Source organism: Colius striatus, chromosome Z, assembly GCF_028858725.1.
Source record: "Colius striatus isolate bColStr4 chromosome Z, bColStr4.1.hap1, whole genome shotgun sequence".
In the NCBI taxonomy this organism is placed as follows: Eukaryota; Metazoa; Chordata; class Aves; order Coliiformes; family Coliidae; genus Colius; species Colius striatus.
The window spans coordinates 11,111,577-11,131,069 of record NC_084790.1 but is presented as its reverse complement, the minus strand read 5'-3'; the positions used below and the strand labels follow the sequence as shown (position 1 = coordinate 11,131,069).

The following is a 19,493-nucleotide window of genomic DNA, read 5'->3' as shown; positions in this document are numbered from 1 at the left end:
GAAATTAAATTTATTCATATATTTTAAAATCAACTATTCTGATCAAACAAACAAAAAGATTGAATCATAGAATCACTTCAGTTGGAAATGAACATTAAGATCATCAAGCCCAACCACTACCTTCACACTGCCAAGCCCATCACTAAACCATATCCCTCAATACCCAAGCTCCACAGCTTTGCACTTTCTCCAGGAATAGGGACTCTACCACCTCCCTGTGTAGCCTGTGCCAGTGTCTAACAATTCTCTCAGGGAAAAAGTTCTTCCTCCTCTCTAATCTAAACCTCAGGATGGATCAATTTCTGCCCTGGAAAAAAAAAAAAAAGAAAAATAATAATAAAACACAGGTTTTGACACATTTATTTAATTCACAAATATTTTGCTGCCTTGAACAGAACAGTCTTCTGTCTTTTCTTTTTTTTAAATTAAAACTGTACTTCCTCTCATGGTGCTCACAGCTGAAGTATTAATGTTTGGTGCTGAGTACATACATTTCTGCATACACTGTTATTGCTAAAGTCCTCCTGTCTCAGTCCCTGAGTAAAGGCCTGTTGCAGCTTATTATAATGTAGCTTGGTGTATGAGCAATCTCAAGCTGAAATGATGTGAGAGAAGACTGCAAGGATGAAAAACAAGTGCCTCACCAGAACTGGAAGCAGTATGTTTCTTTTTTTCCTTCCTTTTTTATTTTTTTTGTCTCCTCTCCTGCTCTGCCATGACCAACTAATCATATAAACTAGGTCAGTACAAATGAACAAGGTGAGGCAGCTGCAAACTAAACAGGCAAAACAGCAATGATTAAGACGGCTAGGAGGGCATGAGCACCAGTTCAAATCTCTAGGGAACAGCTCCATGCAGCAATAATCAATTTTTAAATGTGCTTACCCTTTGTTTTCACAAGTGAGTTTAAAAACAGTATTTCACACTAATTTTGGGGCTCTATTTGCCTCAACACAATAAATTACTCACTAAATTGCAAAAATTTCAATTAAAGTTTCTTCTCTTTTTTAAATTAATCAAAATCGATCCCTTTTGATTAAGCTGGGAGTAAGTAAGAATCAGTGCCCAGATTCCTTTACAAACCCTTCTCCTACATAGCGTGAAAAACATACAGATTTACCAGAGAAATAAAAGTTAAAAGGGAACTGCTGTCAGAAAATACTAACTCAAAGAACACAAAAAAGTACAGGATGTAGCAGGACTGGAATAGGATCCCACAGAAACTGCATAAAAAAGAAAACATAGGCAGAAGTAAGGAAAACAACATTCCTCAGGTATCTCAACTTCAAAGCCGGTCTTGTGAAAGGGCTGCAAGAATTAGAAATGAAATTATGTTCATGTGAGCATGGTGCATCTTGTATTATGACCTCATCTCTGCCTGGGAGGTAGGAGGGGAATCTGATGCACCCTGGATTGCTTCCAATCCTTCAGGTAATATCAAGCTCTCACCTAAGGGATGACTTTTCATGGGGAAAAATAAAGGAGAATTCAATTTTAAGTTGCACTGGGCCAAACACTGCCACATCTAAATCCAGTACCAATTTGCTTCTGCTTAACCAGGTATAGAAATGCTCAGGTTTACAAGTCACCAGAATAGCAAAACCAGACCAAGGCATCCACAGATTTAAAAGCATTCCTGCAGGTAGACAGGCTTGAACACTTTGCCCTGTGAAACTCCCCATCAATTTTTCTGACCACACAGCAGCCTAATATTTACTCACTAAACAAATAGTTTACATTGTTAATTCATATTCATTGTGATTTTGTTTGTTCAGCGGCAGAAATTTAATTTTAAAGCCCTTTTAATTGAATGACCTGCTAGAAGTATATTAAAGTAATTTCATTATTTTAAAATTTCCTAAAGGAAAGGTCATTTGCATAGTGATCATTTTTCACATGAACCAGCAAAAGCCACTTTTCAGCATTCAGCTTCTACCCCCTCCCTTCCTCTCTTCCATTTAATTTTACACCAGGTGGCAGACAGCCTAAAGAGACATCACAACCATGAAATCTAGTAAAGAAATTGTTAAAAGTTTAAAAGTTAATACTAGATTTGTCTTATTTTTTGCCATCACTGCATGAAACTACATCAGATACCCATATTGGGTATGCCATGGAAAGGTGGGGGGAATTTTTGGAGAGAAAGTCTTTGAAAAGCCCTATGGAGGACAGGGAGCCAAGTCTCATTTCCCCAAGGTGAGAAGTGTACCGGCTCAAGTTAAGTGTCTGGGCAAGATTTGCTCATGTACTGAGGGCTTTTCTCGTGCCAAAGTCCTTGCAGAAAAAACAGGACACTCAGGTTACAGCTGCACATATTTCAGTGGGTGAGTTTAAGCCCACTTTCCTCATCCTCTTCACCAGTTAACTTACCCTTAATGCATTTGTATTCTTCAGCCTCTGATTTTATTATAACCAAAATACACCTCCTTGATGCTGCATCTAAAACCCAGTATTTTCACATTGATGCTTCCACCTGGTTGTGGGCTTTTTTTAGTACAGAATGATGAAACCATCAGTAAACAAATATGTTCAGTGTCTACCAGTTGCACTTTCATCTTCAAGAGATCATGCTTTGAAACACATAAGCACCATCAGACAAAATTTGTTTCAATGTTTTGACAATTTTATTTTTTTATTGAGTATGAGACATTTGTACATGAAAGGCTAAGCACAGTCATTCTCTCAGATATAATATCCCTCTCCCAGCAAAGGGCTTGTGAAAAATAAATCTTTTACACTTTTATGTAGTTGAATCAAAAGAAACAGAAGTTGGAAGTAAAAGCAGGATTGTAGAGGCTAAATTTTGAAGAAACACATTTTATGTAAGCAGGATATTCCTTGATCAATTCCAAACTTATTTCTCAGTACTTCAGAATGATGTTAACATAACCTAATTTGTTTTTTAAAAAGCAGAAATATTACTAAATCCACTTAAGCAAATATGCCAACTTTAAAGGACCTTCTTCCTGCCCTCCTGAAGAGCTCCTCTGTTTAACATAGGTCTGTATCACAGACATCTACAGTTGACGTTCAGCATATTTATTCCTATTCAATATCTTCCACAGAAGGCTGCTTCCTTCTTTGCTACAGCTCTGTCTTTGGGAGAAAAAAAAATTGAGGTTTTTTGTGTTGACTGGCAAGTTAAGATTTCACAGATGGAAAACACTATATGAACCAAAATCTAGCAAAAACAAATATGATCCCACCAAAAAACAACTATTAATTCTACACAAGAATTTTTTTCTGTGAGTTTACTCTGGTTTTTATTGAGGCAAACATTAGGAACTTGTGGAGAGGACAGAGAGTGGAAGTTTTTACCAAAGGCAGTAAAGCTGAAATTTACACACATTCCCAAAAGGATAAATTTATGTTGTGGAGTGACTTAAGTATCAACTTATCAAGTTTCAACTCTCACAACAGCTCGTTCCCTAAAATGTACAAGAAAAGTTACTTCTCTTTATCTTTTTGAGATAAATAACATTATCATTGAAGGATAGCATGAACCAGAGGAAGAAGGAAGTTACATTTCTTTCATAACCAAATTCAGACAAAAATTGTTGAACAACAGCACACAAATAAGAGGAACCATTAAAATAATCTACAACAGGCAGACAGGGATAACGTCAAGAAAGCTAAGGATATGTAAAGGACAGCGGAAATAAGACAGAAAATGAATAGATGTCTATTACTTAACAGGGAAATTAACCAAATAAGCTGCTGGAATGTTTTTTAACTTTTTTATTTTTCACAATGACAGGCTAGGACACAAAACTACTATAGAAACTACTGAGCATTAAGGAAAGCTAGAAATATTTAATGAGGAGTGCTTGAGGAAGGTCACTGGAGTACCTACTGCACTGGCCAAAAGTGCCACCACACAATTATTGACCAGCCCCAAAAAGCTCATGGAGGACAAGAAATTTCAGGAAGCTGAAGGTACAGAAATATGATGAGTATACCTACAGAAAGTGTGGGATAACTGGAGTTATTAAATCACCCAACCCAACTTCAATGCCCAGACAGAAACCCAAAACAGAATTCCTAATCAATCTGTAAAGTCTGAGAGGGTGAAGCGATAAAGAAAGTTAATGAAGACCTGCCACAGACACAGCATGCCAAAACAATCTGATTTCCTTCTTTCACACAACTGACCTGACTGAACAGGGGACACATCCTATCTGCCTTGCCACCCAGCAGGAAATCTTCCTATGCAGACTAGAAAATATGGATCAAGAGTATAAAGCATATACATGCCAGTAGGGACACAACACAGAAGACCTACTATGAGCATTTCAGTGTTAGACAGGGAGTATTTAACAGGGGTGGTGTAGAGATATAAAATTCCATACATGTAAACATATATACAATATATGCATATGTGCAATCCTATGAGGATGACGCACTTCAGTATTTTCCTTGGCATCTTGGGTGCTGGACTAAATGATCTTTAAAGGTCCCTTCCAACCCAAATTATAATTCTATGACTGTATGACCTAAGTGTGTTTGTATAGAAAACATATGATAAATCTAACAGACCCACAGTAACAATTACTTTGAATTTAAAATAACTTCAATACATTGCAGAAGTGGTCTAAAATCACTATTTTTAAAAAAAGAAATGCAACAAAGTTCCAAGTACTACACTTCATAAAAAAGCGTATATAAAAACAGCAAATAATTGCCTTCCAACGGGACTGCATATAAGGATCTGTGAGCTATTAAATATTGAGATAAGATTCAGTGTTGCACATTTGTTCCAAAACAAAAGGCAGACTTAATCATGAGACACATTAACAGGGTTGTCTTATTAACACTTACAAGGTGACCAGCTGGGAACTGGGCTTCCAGTTAAGGGCTGGAGGAAAAAAGGCCAGGAACATAGTAGTAGTCTGCATGAGCCTATAAAGGGTGAGGGGTAATTGTCTAAATCTGTAACTGCAGATACACAGGGGAGTGTGCATGTTTGCTGTGGCTCTTTGTGGGTAAGGAGAAAGAGACAGAATGCAGAGAGAGAGGGTTAGACTGTGCCTGGGCTAGCTGAAGGTCAAGCAGGGACACAGCAGGCATGTGCTGAAAACACCCCTCAGCTGAAGACTGCTCTGGAGAGCAGATTCCACAGTGAAAACTAAGATACAGAAGAAAAAATATATATACAAAAAAAAAAAAATCAGAATATAGATGCTGCTAAGAGAGAAAGTCTTCAGCCCAGCTTTATGAAGACTTTGGTAGAAGGTGAGGAACCTTTGAATTCCTACTAAAACATCCTAAACCAACTGTAATGGTTTGCTTTAACTGCTGTCATCTGTTTCTCAAGATAGGTTGTGACAAAAAGTGGAGTTTAAGGGGGAAGGGGAAGGATACATCTCCAAAACATAGAGCTCTGACAGTAGTACAAAAGTCTCAATAATACAGCCATCAAAAAGTTAGTAATATAAGTAATAATACAGAGAAGAAAAGAGCAAAACCGTTCTTACCTCCAGACATTTTAAGACATTTACCTCCTCCTGCTAACAACTTTCGATGCTTGGAAAACCAAAACTTACTAAAATCTAAGTGACAGTTCTTGATCTCTCATCCAGTTGCTTACCCAAGGAACTCACCTGCTCTATTTTTAGCTGAGAATTAACAACTGTAAAACTGTAGCATCAGAAAAAAAGTGCAATTCTTGAAGACTTACACTTGCAACTGACTTGGCTCTTGGCACAGAGCCCAATTCGGCATCTTTTAGATTTAGAATTTCCAGATAAAGCTTTTTTTTCTAATAGATCACTGTGCCTCTAGGCAGACAGAATGTAACATTTATATTTCTGTACTTTACACTTCTTTAAAATTTACCTTTTTTCTAGGTTTGAAAAGCTGTAAGTAATGAAAGTTCTTAAAAAATCGTTAAAACTGATAAGGTAAGAAAAAATGGTTATACATAGTCTGGGTTAAAGAAATTATGTTTGCATCCTTCTTCCTAATCATGTGGCAATCCAGATACAGCAGTGCCAACCAAAAAGTTCCCAAATTTCAGTTTTTATAATAAAACTTAGTTAAATCACTGGTTTCTCTGGTTCCTTTACCTTTTTTGGATGTCCTGTATGGAGAGCAGTAACTTGCTCATCTATAGCAGCTCATAGAGATGTCTGAAGATAACCCAGTGGAGAACTTACCACTTCAGGCTGTAATGCAGTTAGTGACTCTCTCTGTTAAATTGCATTTTCTACTACTGTAGTTTATCTACTGTCAGGCTCCAGTCTCTGGTTCCTGTTCCATCTTCCTCTAAAATTAAGAGTCCTTCTCTATGCAGTTTTTATTCCACTTTAACCTCTGAATCTTCCCTTGACACTCTCCAGAGTTCTTTTTATGGTTGCCATTGAAAGTTACTTTTCTAGTCCTTAAATCCTTCACAGCTTTCCTTGGTTTTCACATGAAAAATAATGTGCAACACCTCATCCTGCAGTTTTACAGCACTGGTCCCATTTAGCCTGTGCAACACAATTAACGCCTTTTCTTTATTAACCTGAGTCACGTGCACTCCCTGCCTCACAGATGATATTTAGCAGCGTATATCAAACTGCTGAATTCATAATGTTGTGCTCTCCTGTAGCCAACAAATCCCTGTCCAGACCAACCGCTTTCTGTACCTTTTGTTCTGTAAACTGCAGCGCAGACTCCTTGATATACAACTGCTGTGCCTCCTTCCACCCACTCCATATCCCCTTCTCCAAGTCTGTGAGCTCTGTTGCCCTTGAGATGACAGTAACAGCTTAATCCCACTCTCTGAACAAGAGGATGGGAACTGGTAGTCTGGCAAGACACAGATGTTTAGGCTTGAAGATTTTTATATTTTATTGTTCTTATCAGACTGGTAACAAAACCAGAGTAGGAGTGCAACAGCATGTGCAAGAATGAAAACTGGATCAAAACTTGCACGTATGGCCTACTCTCAATATAACACAAACGGATAGGAAGCAATTGGACATCCGAGATCCTAAAAGATCAGATACTTCTAACTCAAACCACAAGCCTGGGAAGATCACAGGCATGGGCTGGTTATGCAGAATCACCAAAAGTAGCTTGCAAATCTCATCACTCACAGGAAAGGATGCTTTATTTTCCTTCCAGCTTTCAGGAGAGACAGAATTACAAAGTAGCTCCATCCTTTGCGAACTGAGAAACCACTGGGAAAGCAAAACGCTAACCCTCAAGAAACTGGAGAGGTCTTTAAACACTCAGATACTCCCAAAAGCAGAAAATATTGCAGGATTTACTCCAGAACACGTGCAACAAACGATTTTCTATTTTTTAACACAGATTTAAGAGAGAAACTGTGGATATTCCTCTGAAGGAGTGATCTCCAAGTCTCTGCTATATCTTTTTTGCAGTCCACCAGTTAAGCCTGTCTATTAACCAGGCAAACAACAGTAATTATATCTTCTTTGAAAATTCTTCACAAAATCTGAGTCAAAACAGCAACATCTTCATTATTTTTCTCAGCACTGTCCAGAGCAGCGAGCATAGGACAGGTGCCAACATTCGTCCTCTTGCCTGGAATAAAACTTCCAGGCCTTCCTCTACTACTGAACATACTCTGACAAAATTAACATCTCAAAAAGTTTGATAGTCCCTATGCAGTTAGACTGAATCTTTCATGCTTGCAATTGACAGCAGAGGTCACCTTTGCTGCTTTTCCTCACCAAATACCTTTCAAATCAGTGGGGCTTTTGAGTGCAAACCTGACAGGTTCAAAAGGAAGACTGCATATAACTCCTGAAATCAAAGGTTCCATTCCACTCCCAGAGCACACTGCCAGGGCTTTCACAGCAGCTTCTCACTGCAGAGCAGCTGAATGTGAAAAGCTGGAAGAGCAGAGCACATTCCCTCACAGCAGCCACAGCTCTGGTTGGCAGAGGAGAAAGTGCTTTTTCCAGGCAACTGCTCAGTTTTCTGAGCTCTGCAACACTTGAACACTTCACAGGCAGAAAATATGCTGTAAAGTCCAAGTAAGCTGAACATGTTCACCATGGCCGCAGCCAAAGTCCTTCCAAAGGGTAAACAGAAGAAACTCTACAGGCCACTTTAGAAAAACTCTTGAGAAGCACTTATGTTGTGTTGGTACCCACTGATTAACTTGAAGCAGCAAATGACTTTCAACACATTATCTAAAGTAGAAACATGGACTAAAAAACCGTTGAGAAGAACATGCCAGGATAATCACCCACTCTACTGCAAAGTCTTGGGAATCAGAGTGTCAAGGCAGTCTCATTCTTCAGGTTGCATGGAGAAAGCAGATGGCTGAGATGGCTTCTGAGACACAACTCGTCCACCGTAGCTCATTATCTCCCTCCTAGCCACCATTTTAAACTCAACTGAGACAGTGTAATGACTTTCAGGATGGGATCCCCCTGCTCAAGTCCCCCTGTAGACTTTCAAACCTCCACCCCCAAAATCAAGACCAGTTCTTCCTTAGGACTGTGGGACATTTTTCCTCTTTGCAACAAGACTGTCCTTTATAACTGAGGAGGACTTTGGTATCACTTTGGTTGTAGATTAAAGGAGTCTTTTTTTTCAAGGATTTTTTTACTGCTGCAGAACTGAGCGATTTTGACACCACTTATCTGTAGGTGTACACACAGAAAGAAAAATCCATGAATCATCAAATCTGATATTCCAAAAATCAGATTTAGAAATCCCCAAAGGTTACAAAAAGGTATTACTTCAAGTATATTCCTTCTTAGCTCTGTTAGGATGGAACAAATAGAAAAGACCATGTAATGCATTTTTATCATTATCATTACATCTCTTTTTTTTTTAAGGCAGCAAAACCAAACCCCTTTTAAGTGGCTTCCTATTAGGAAAGGTGATAGTCAAAGACAACAGCCAGTAAATCCTGTAAGTGTACTGAGAGATTCAGAATTTCCCCCACTCATCATGACATGTAGCTTTTTCCCAGGAAGCTAAATTATTCCCAATTCTTTATTCTGAAATGCTCAGAGATGAAAATATTTGTATCAAATGTATAAATGGGTCTTTGTGGGTCAACCACTACTCATATAAGACATTATCTGTATTTATGCTAGAAAATTGTTTATTCTGCTGCACCTCAAACAAGGAAGAGATAAATGGTCAACTCAATTATTTCTCAAAAAGGTAAACAATTTAGAGTAGCATAAAAACAGAGATGTCTGGTTACCACACAGTCTTTGGCAAACCTGAGATTTTGCACAAGCTGATAATAAGTGGGGCGTATCATACAAAATACTAAAAAAAAAAAAATCACACTGATAGACAATATAACATTTATTTATCTTTGGCTTTAGAAATTGTCCTATTTTGGATAAGGGAAACACTATATAAAATAATGGAAGGGTGTTTTTTAGCCTAGAGTAAGTACTGTAAAACGGTCTACTCTTCTACAGTGTGTAAGTGCGAGGCATGCAGAGTACATGTTGGGATACTAAAATGCTATACGAGCATCACTGCAGTAGACATTACAAGTCTCACACGGATCAATGCTTTACAAAGGCAAGCAAGTTGATGGGGTGGTTGATACAGAGCAGATATCACAGTTTCTCTTAGATTTGTTGTGGTATTATCATTAGCAATTAATAGATGTAAATTTAATTTTAATAATGTGTATGCATGTGTAATGCAAGTTAAATTACATTTCAACAGAAGCAATGAGAAATAAGAAAGCATAACCTTGCTTCATTTTGCAAAATTTACTGATGTTAAAGGAAATTTAGCTGCTTAGATGACAAATCAATTCTTACTATTTTCACATTAATAAAATGCTGCCATGGTAACACTGAGCAAGACAAAACCAGTTTCTTAAATGCTCTACAGTTAAAAAAAAAACAAAAACCAAACCAAACCAAAAGAAAGCAATGTAATTTCTTACACATAGTGTAAGGAAATGTTTAGTACGCTTACTGGAGAAAGTTATCCCAAATCATGTACTATATACAGTACAGGTTGCTACAGCCACTTTTCATGGCTAAAAGCTCAAAATGCTTTTACAAGTCTTCCTCAGAGGAAGGCTTCCTTTGGTAGATTTGAATTAGCAACACCATTTCCACTTACAAGCACTTCACATTTAGAATGCATTATTAACTCAAGAGCAAGCACCCGCTGTTTCCTCACTTTTACAGTTTCCAGCCCAACCAGTCCAGGCAGGTTTAACCTTCAGCTCTTGCCATTCTCAGAGGCAAGTAAGTAGCTGAAAGGTAAGGGTGGTTTCACTACTTGATACCCTAAGAGCATTCTGCAAAACCGGTATGAGGTGGAACTTGTGCTATTTCTTTTGGAACTGCTTTGCCCAGTGCCAGAAGGCCATGTTACAATCCAGCTCTTTTTTTTCCCCTCAGATCCACATGTATGGGGTAAGCTCCGGGGCAGTCTTTCTGAGCTTAAGCAGAATTACCTACCTGGCTGAAGTCACCCATCCGCCTGCATGACTGAGGTATAAGTAACACCCAGGGTGTCACTACAAAACTTAGTTTAAGTCAACCCTTTCAGGATTGACTGAGTCATTTCTCTTAGTCATAAAAAAAATAAAACTGAATGCCTAAGTGGTACAGAGGTGTTAACATGCCAATCAGGTAGTGGGCAAAGTCGTTAGATTATCACTGAAGTAAGAGCAATGAAAAAGATTTCTTCAAAACCTTATTTGCCTCCAATGTGTAACAACCCACTAACACACATGGGCATCCTATATGTCAAAAACTGAAAACAAATTACAATTTTATAGCAAGCCTCATTTTAAGAGCTTGCAGACCTTTAATTTTCTTTCCAAAAGTAGATTCTCTATTATGTAGCAAAATAACTACAAAGGTACATGCAAGAAACTTAAACACCTCCACCGACATTTAGGCACTTCAGTATACAATGTAGAGGAATAATGCAATTCTGTTACTATAGGTTATTTGTAGTAACTGTACCTAAGTATTGTCCACATCGACTGAAAAAAAAAACACCAACAAAAATCACAAAAAACAACCAACAAATACCCACAAAACCCCAACCCAAAATAGAGCAACTCCCCAGCTTTTCTCCTGTTCACAGATCCCAATGAACCTCTAAAGCATAAAGAGAATGAGACTGTTCTGAAACAGCAGGTAATGCAACACCTGTCAGGACAATGCAAGAACCGTTTGGCACCATCTTCACTCTGAAGCATGATGGTCTTAACATTTGTAAAGCTGTAATTACAAAAACTGTGTTTTAACAGTACAAGTTAGCAATCAGAGGATGGTAACATCTACACAGATAACGTTTGGCAAATACTGAAACGAAGGGAGGGGAGTCTTTCGTTTTTAGGGTTGTTCAACAGTAGGAAGTATTATGTGCTTCTCACTTAAAAATTAACAGAACAGTAACACTGAATTTGTGTGCTCACAGCAACAACGAAATGTATCTACAGGAAAATATTTACAACCTGGATCATGTTCCCTGTGCAATTTGTAACAAGCCTGCCTCATGAGAAACGCTAGGCTTAAATTATTTAATAGCATCTTTACATTAATATTTGCTCACATAAACAGGAAGACTGAAACATTAGACAAAGTTTCCTGTGATTGCTATTAGAATATTTCCCCATGTGTATTCCTCCTAGCAAAGCTTACATACTGAAGAGGTGCAAGACTGAACCATGGAACAAAGGAATGACTGAAGATGAGGGAAGTAAAATCTGCTGGCACGTCATGACATGAGTATGTATTGTATTTAGGAAATAAAATTCTTGGTGCATTTTTCTTTGTTAGGTTTTTATCAAAAATGCTATTAATATGGATTCCATAATCCTTGAACATGTACAGGAAGTGGAGTTACAATGGACAGAGGAAAAGAGAACAGGGTTGGCTTTAAGCCCAAGATATCTTAAGCCAGGTTTCAGAAAATATTTAGCAGCATCATAAAATAAATAGAAATGGTCTACCATCAAGGAGTTTGAGAAACATACTCTCAAAACTCTGCTGAGGTGTGTGTTTGTTCTATAAATAGTGGAGTCACACAGATAGCATGTTGTTGAGAGAAACGCTGGAAATCTGAATAAGGATTCCTGACTCATGTGTGATCACACATGGAAAAAGTTTGGTATTTACAGGTGAATTCCACACTTTGATAGAAAACTGCATACTTGTTAATACTTCAGTCTGGACATCAAGTTGTTTGTTTTTTTTAAATTAATGTATAATATTTGTTTTCTAGTTTCAGGCACTGATATTAATTTAAAATATGAAAAGATGATCCATGTTATCAGGATTAAAAATAATTCCAATTAAAAATGCCATTGAAAATAAAGTTACAAAAATACATATACACTGGCATGCAAAACAATATCCAGTGCAGCATTATTCTCCTGGCAATCCACAGTGAGAGACTTGAAAAAGCTCAGTGCAGCATATACAGATGTCAGTAAAAGCAGCCTTGAAATAGTATCTTGGCCTCATGACCTCACCCACAGAGAGGGAAGATCTTTCAGTCTAGTGCTAGAGAACAGACATTTCATCCACGTCGTAACATACGCTGCCAAAGCCACACAGCATAGCAGACTGTCCTAAAGACAAAGCTGCACAAAAATCACTCCAAGGCACAGATTGAGTAGTCTGTATCAGCTTGCTTAGCTAGATCAGACATTCACCTTCCTTACTTGTTGCCTAGATGGCCTTCAGAGTTAAGTATCAGTGAGGTTAAAATACTGCTCTTAATTTGCTATTGGGATTTAGGACTTAGGCTGCAGATGCTGAAAATAACAGTCTTACTTACTCATAATGGTAAACATTCACATTTAATATTTGATTTAGGATATAGGTGACCTGCTATTGCCTTCTTCTATTCAGATTTTGTTAAGCCGTAATAGAAAGACTTCTCCAAGAAAACATATAATTTTCTTTGGCCTCATTTTCATTCAATATTTTCACTATGCACTTAATTCTCCAGTCTAACCTAAAACATTCTAGTAACTTGGTATTGACAAAACGACATTGTGGGGTCAAGTCTAGAATTTTTGTGGCTAAAAAATAAATGTGCAACTCACATCATACAACAAAACATGAAACACTGCATTTAAAAACCATTCAAAATCTCTAGAGAAACAAGCTACTGTTCAAAGGGAAAACAGAGGCCTTTGAAAATAGAGAGGCATAAGGACTTTCACCTTGTAGCACCTTCCCATGGCTTCAAGATTAGTAAGACCTCTGTTACCATTTAGCAGCAGTTACGGTGACAAAACACAAAACTTATAATTGTTTCTTCGAAGTTAGTTGAAATTTCTGTACTCCCTAACTATTTTATACATTGAAGTTATGTTACCTCGTTGCTGTGTTCACATATCTTGATGTCATTTTTGTTTGTAGGCGAGTTTGAATTTACAGCTCAGGTAAGCACACATCTCCATTCACACATCCTCCTCTACTTGTGACTCAAAGAAAGTGAAGAGCAATTGCCACAGAAATTCATTTTGTAAATAATTTCCTTCTGTACAAAGACGTTCTCTTGTACTGATGCTATCTGCTTTTCCTTTGTTACTTATCTGTGGATTCTTATGCATAAGAAATCTGGAAGAGAAAAAACTGTGCAGCTAAAAATACCCCAAAACCTGGCAAATGCTATAGTCTGAGAAGGCATCAGAAAAGAACAAGTGCTGTCTGAGAACATCATCTGCAAAGTGGAAGGATGGGCTTGCATAATCCATTCTCCTGACCGCTCTGAAATAGCCCATGTATAATATTTGGGGCTTCCCTGAACTTGTCAGAAGATCTGGATTTATCACTATCATAATACTTTGTCTAAAGGAGCTTCCATAATAAAAGTGCAGTGTTTAAACAATCATTAAGTCTGTTCACTTTTTGTCTTGAATTCAAAGTTATTTAAACTACTTAATGGAACTAACCCTTAAAAAATAGATTCATTGAAATCAAAACAATAAAAACCAAAATACAACTTTGAACTAACTTAGCCCAGTCAGCCTTGTGTAGTGAATGTAGGGAAAAAACTGTGCTTGTGAATAAGAAGTCAAGCTAATAAGTTACATTACAGCAGTGAGAAAGGGAGCTCTGAATTGAGGAAGAAAAGAAACATTGACTGTTTTGTCAAAGGCACCTTTCCTTCTAAAATCTTTTAGAAATTAAGTAAGTAGTGGGCAAAAAAGCAAGACAAAATGTTTAAGAAATCTAAATAAAAACTACAACCTTTCATTTGTTTTACCTGCTTTTTCTATTTCTGCAAGATGGTTTCCCTTGCTGCCACTCCAAGTGCTGATAAAAGTCTCCATGAAGAAAAAGCATTTGCCAGGTGCTGTTCTAAAGGAACTTCCTACAGAAGTCAGCAGATACTCCTTTGAAGCTTACATTATACACAAATAAGTGAGGACTATCACAGTACTCATTTACTTTAAAGTCACTTTTCAGCCTACCACATAGTTGTAGGAAGCATTGCTCACAACCACTGCAGTATGTTCGCTCTAGTTTCAGTCATCTCACATTTCAAAAGGTGTTTATTGCTATGTTTTAGTTTTTAACAAGCCTCCTAGACTCACATATGGATTAAACTGATCTAAAGAAAGACTATCTTCCACTCAGATCAGACTGCCGACCAGAAGGCCAACCATTGATTTCTGCAGAACAATGAAACAGCAATGACCAGAAGCATTGCTCTTAAGTTTGCAACATCCAGGTGCCTATTTTTCACTGTGACCAGTGTGATGTCTGAAGAATAAGATAGCACAACCACTTACCAAAAGCTCTGCTAAGCTCAGCTACACACACAATTACCTTTGCTGAATGCAGTATTAGATAACTACAGTTCACTTTTACTTACGAGCATTCAGCATAAATACCTATGCCAACAGAAACTGTTACTTAACACGATTTTGAAATCTCCAGAATCCAAAGTCTATTCCTACGCTTCAGATGGAAACAACAGATTATGTCTCCTACATACTGTGCTTCTTCAGCGCAGTTCACTACCCGAATGAAACAGCACTATATTGTTTTATTTTCCTGACTACAACATTAACATTGAATACCTAACCATAACTTAAGAGCTGGCCTTAGTAATTTGATCAGTAATGACACATCTCAAACTAGCAGAAAGTGGGTCCAGTATTGCTGGACCTGTTGTCATTTTATGTATCCTAAACACATTTCCTAGGAATGTTTTGAGATCTTAATCTATGACGTGAATTATTTTTCTTTATGACAATTCACACAGTTAAGCTTTTATCCCCATTAATTACGAAAAGTTGCTGTGAAAAAAAAAAAGCTTCCACCACCACTAGCACTGAAATATTATACTGCAACAAAACCAGCAGAACCATGCAAGGTGTTCTCAGACATCTCAAACACATGCAGTAGATACTAGCTGGTGTACACAACTTTTTCCCTAGTATCAGTAAATGCAAATTAATAAACTAGAAAATAACTTTAAAGACATTCAACACATTAAGACAGTTTATCACCAGCTTAAAATCTTGATTTTCTGCATTCATTAAGTTTGCTTTCCCAAATGGTAAGTTTGCTACATATTAAGTAATTAGTTAAGCTTTTCTATTTGTAAATGTTTATGATATGCCAAAGCTGTACACAAATTCAAAAGAACAGTAACATAAAAACAGTTAGTATTAGTTAAAAAACCCACTGACCTCTGCAAAGTGTAATATTAACGTTTTTAAAAAGCTAGTGCATATAAATTCCCATTCCTGTTTCACAATTATGTAAAACATCCAAAAAATTGTCATTCTACTTTTACAACGGTTTTATACTTGATCAATCCCTCCAGTAAAACAAACCTAATAAGTTAATACTTTTCTCCTCCTTACTACAGCTGGTTTATTATATGAAAAATCTATTTCTGAAGCTAAGAGAGACTAGTTGTTACCATACTGCCAACTTAACACAGACTAGAGTGGCAAAAGATGATGATCTGACAGAACAGACTTTTCAGGATTAACAGTTTAGAGTGGATCTTTTCTTCCAAAAGAGCCTAAGTTCCTTAGTATAGCTAAGTACCCTTGAAGAGGCACCAAAACCAAATAGCCCTTTCCACTAAACTTGCAAAAAATTTACTTTTAATTTCAAAAGGGATCTTGAAATTACTAGACACATATACGTCCCTCTCCCATGGCCCTGTAAGATACATTCAGTAATTTAAAATAAAGACTCCATATTTTATAACTTCATATATATTATATATTTAATATATAATATATATTTATATGTACATTACACAGATACACACACTCTCAGTCAGCAGGATTAAACTGTTCTGTTTTGTTTGATTGGTGTCACTAATCTTCTGCTATTATTTTGTGAATTCAATGGAAATTATGTACTACCCGAAAAGAAGACATTTTTAAAAGATCCAAATGGAAACTGTGGATCAATATTAGCACCAATACAGATGGCCATTACTTCTAAATGACTGCAGGGACTGAAATAATATATCTTTTTATAACTCTCTTTTTACTGAACAGGCATTCCTGCAAAATATAACCTTTTTTTCCTGCAGCAATACCTGTCAGGTCCATACATCTATTCCTATTAAATTTAAATTTTGCACAATTTTCTTTACTGTAATATACAGTATCTTTTTTGTCCTGTTGGATTATTTCATTTTTCATGGAGAAAAGTGATCAATAGCTATCCAACAGAATTTTTTTTTAATCCCCTCTTCTCCTTCCATTGTATGGCTCAGTTTCAAGATTTAATCGATAGGCAGACACCATCACTATAACCAGTACCCTTCTAACACAGCCCAGTCACTGACTGTTGATGCTTAAAACACAAAGTTTCGAGGTTGGCTTGCTGATTATGGAAACCAAAATACTCAGAGGCCATATCTTTTCAGCACGCTCACCACCATCTACCACATTGTAATGTCAGTCAGTCCCAAAACTATAATTCAATTAGTTACCTACCATTTGGGTAACAAAATGTGATTTTAAACATTTTAAGAATATTCACCCTGAGAACACAGAGGAAGTGTTTAAAAAAATTCAGATATGTTTTCTCTTCCTATATATAGTTTTCTTCTTTTGTCTTCACCTCCTCTTGGGTACCTGGGTTTGCAACTAGCATTTGACCTCGCACTTGCTTTTGTCAGTTGACCTGTTCATGCCACAGTCAGGTACTGGTGATAAAACAGTCCAAAAAGGCTTGTAGAAAAGAGGCAAGCAGCAATCCACCAAGTGAGAAAAGATAGGAGTCCCCGGAACAGGAGAGGAGTGAAAATATTCTTTAGGCTTCCCAAAGCCATTGTTATTTGCACTACAGTTACTTTCATCTTTCCATCAGTAGGTGGAGACTCAGAATTAACTGAACTGGGAAGTAGACTGTTTTCCACTGGAGTTTCAGAATCTGGGTAGATGCCCCAAGAATAATTACCTGTTAAAACATAACAAGTAACAGATTTTTGTAGAATTAATTTCAAGTTCTGTTATTTCTATTGCTCTACAGATATTTTAGACATATTTTTCACACACACACAAAAATAACACTTTTTTTATATCCTCCTAAATACTACCTGTACTCATTTTCACGGCTTTCTGATCATAGAAGAAAGCTACTAGGGTAGGATTAATTTTGCCTTTTGACACCCTAACATTTACGTGTGATATAGTTGATTTGGGATCCCCATCAGTGCTGGGTATGATTCATCTCACCAGATGCAGATGTTTACTCTAGAGTGGGAATCACAGTGTAATAAAGCCTATCTTTCCATTGACACTACAGCAAAAAGAATACCACAACTGCATGGCAGGCTGGGAAAGACATCCCTCTCTAGAAAGAAAGAAAGAAAGAGAGAAACAAAACCAAACCAGCATAGTGACACCAGATCTCCCAAAACTGAAGTGAGTCTCATATCTCCCCAAAAGCCTACTAAAGATTGAAAAGCTGAAAAGAAAATCCTTTAGCAGATGCTTGTAAGTTTAAATCCACAATGCTTTATACAAAGACAAATATTTCTACAGAAGTAAACAGCTTAATTGGTTGCATTACACAATTTCTCAGAAATAAATCAAACAAATTAGCATATAATTGGAAGATGTCAAAAGCAGTAACAGGACTGCTTAAAAGCCTCCCATCAGTACATTTTATATTGGAGTAAACTACAAAGTATTTCAGTATCACAAGTACTCGTACATTCTAATTATCTTCAGTAAGCTGAAAATATAAAAATCCAGTGTAGAACAGCACACATTTCTGTTGATCAAATTTTGCCTACCTAGTGTTTTCAAGAGCAGAGTTGTGTGAAGGAGCATTACCAATGGTGCAACATACTGCAGTGCAATTACACAAAGATAATAGAATACCCGAGCCACCTGGGAAAACAGAATAGATTAATTCATGAGGTCTGTCTGATCAAAGCAAATCTTTATGCATATGTCTAGGTAAAACAAGCCATTTATTTAAAAAAACCCAGTACTTATGCATTAAAAAGTTTTCTAGTACATCTTGGCACGTGACACACTGTCTCCAAAAGACTTAATGAAGAAATCTCTATAACCAACTCCAGTTTCAGGACATTTACAAATCTGAGAGGAAGTGCTGAAAGGAAATAATTAAAAGCACCTGTTCCATAAAACAATCAATTTTGCTCATGCAAACTGCATGCCATCCTTCAAAGACTCTTATTTCAATACACTAGAATCAAAGATATATATTCATTTAACTTTTAAAATCCCCAGTACTTTACAAACTAAATCTCATATCAACAATGTATTACTATTCAGTCCAAAGACTCATAAAAAGTAAATAAAGTTTGGTTAATATTGTTGTCCCTTTGCAAAAGCAAGATATTTTTAAGATTTCCAACTGCCAAATATCACTTTAAAGCCAACGACAATGATTTTTCATTAACAGTTATCGTAACAGCATCTAAATGGTCTTATATACAAGTACACACTATGGTTAATTGAAACCAACTCAAATTTCTCCCTTCTCTAGTTCCATATGTTCAATTTTTCTCAAGATTGTTACATTACAGATAAGCCATTGATCTAGAAGAATAAACAAAACAAAAAGAAGTCATAAAATCAATAGCAAGCAAGCAATGAAATAAAACTGGATTTTTAGGAAGGAAAAGAATACAAGGTGGCAAAAAAAATGAACGCAGACATGACATTTTTGGAAATACCTCGAAAACCTCAACAGGATTTGTGATAAGCAAAATTCAAAAAACTAATATGACAAGAAAAAGTAATAAGACACTGACAGAAGAAAAGGTGTGAGACAAAAAATGTTATAAGATAACTGATGGAATACGGGAAAAAGAACAAATTTTTTAAAAAGTAATCATCACTGTAGGATGATAGATTAGAAAGGCCTTACTGGCAGATGTCCTAGAAGAGGATAGAGCAGACACAGCTACTAAGACGAGACAGGACTTCATTTAATGGCTATAGCCTTCTCAAAGGGAAGATACAAAGAAAACTGACATCATATAGAGAAGAAATTGTTTTATAGATAGGATGAAAGCTCCCAGAACTAAAATTACACATTCACAAAATC

General features: G+C 36.8%; 1 protein-coding gene across 3 annotated transcripts in view; it reads right to left on the bottom strand.

The window, feature by feature from the left end:
- Nucleotides 1-8,740: 8,740 nt before the first annotated feature.
- Nucleotides 8,741-19,493, bottom strand: part of TMEM161B (transmembrane protein 161B) — a 51,592-nt gene continuing 40,839 nt past the window's right edge. For all 3 annotated transcript variants that reach the window (XM_062018545.1, XM_062018544.1, XM_062018547.1), the window contains 2 exons: nucleotides 18,208-18,304; nucleotides 8,741-17,366 (listed from right to left, as the gene is read on the bottom strand). In XM_062018545.1, the coding sequence (XP_061874529.1) occupies nucleotides 17,095-17,366; nucleotides 18,208-18,304 (369 nt within the window). In that variant the 3' untranslated portion in view covers nucleotides 8,741-17,094. The remainder of the gene's footprint in view (nucleotides 17,367-18,207; nucleotides 18,305-19,493) is intronic.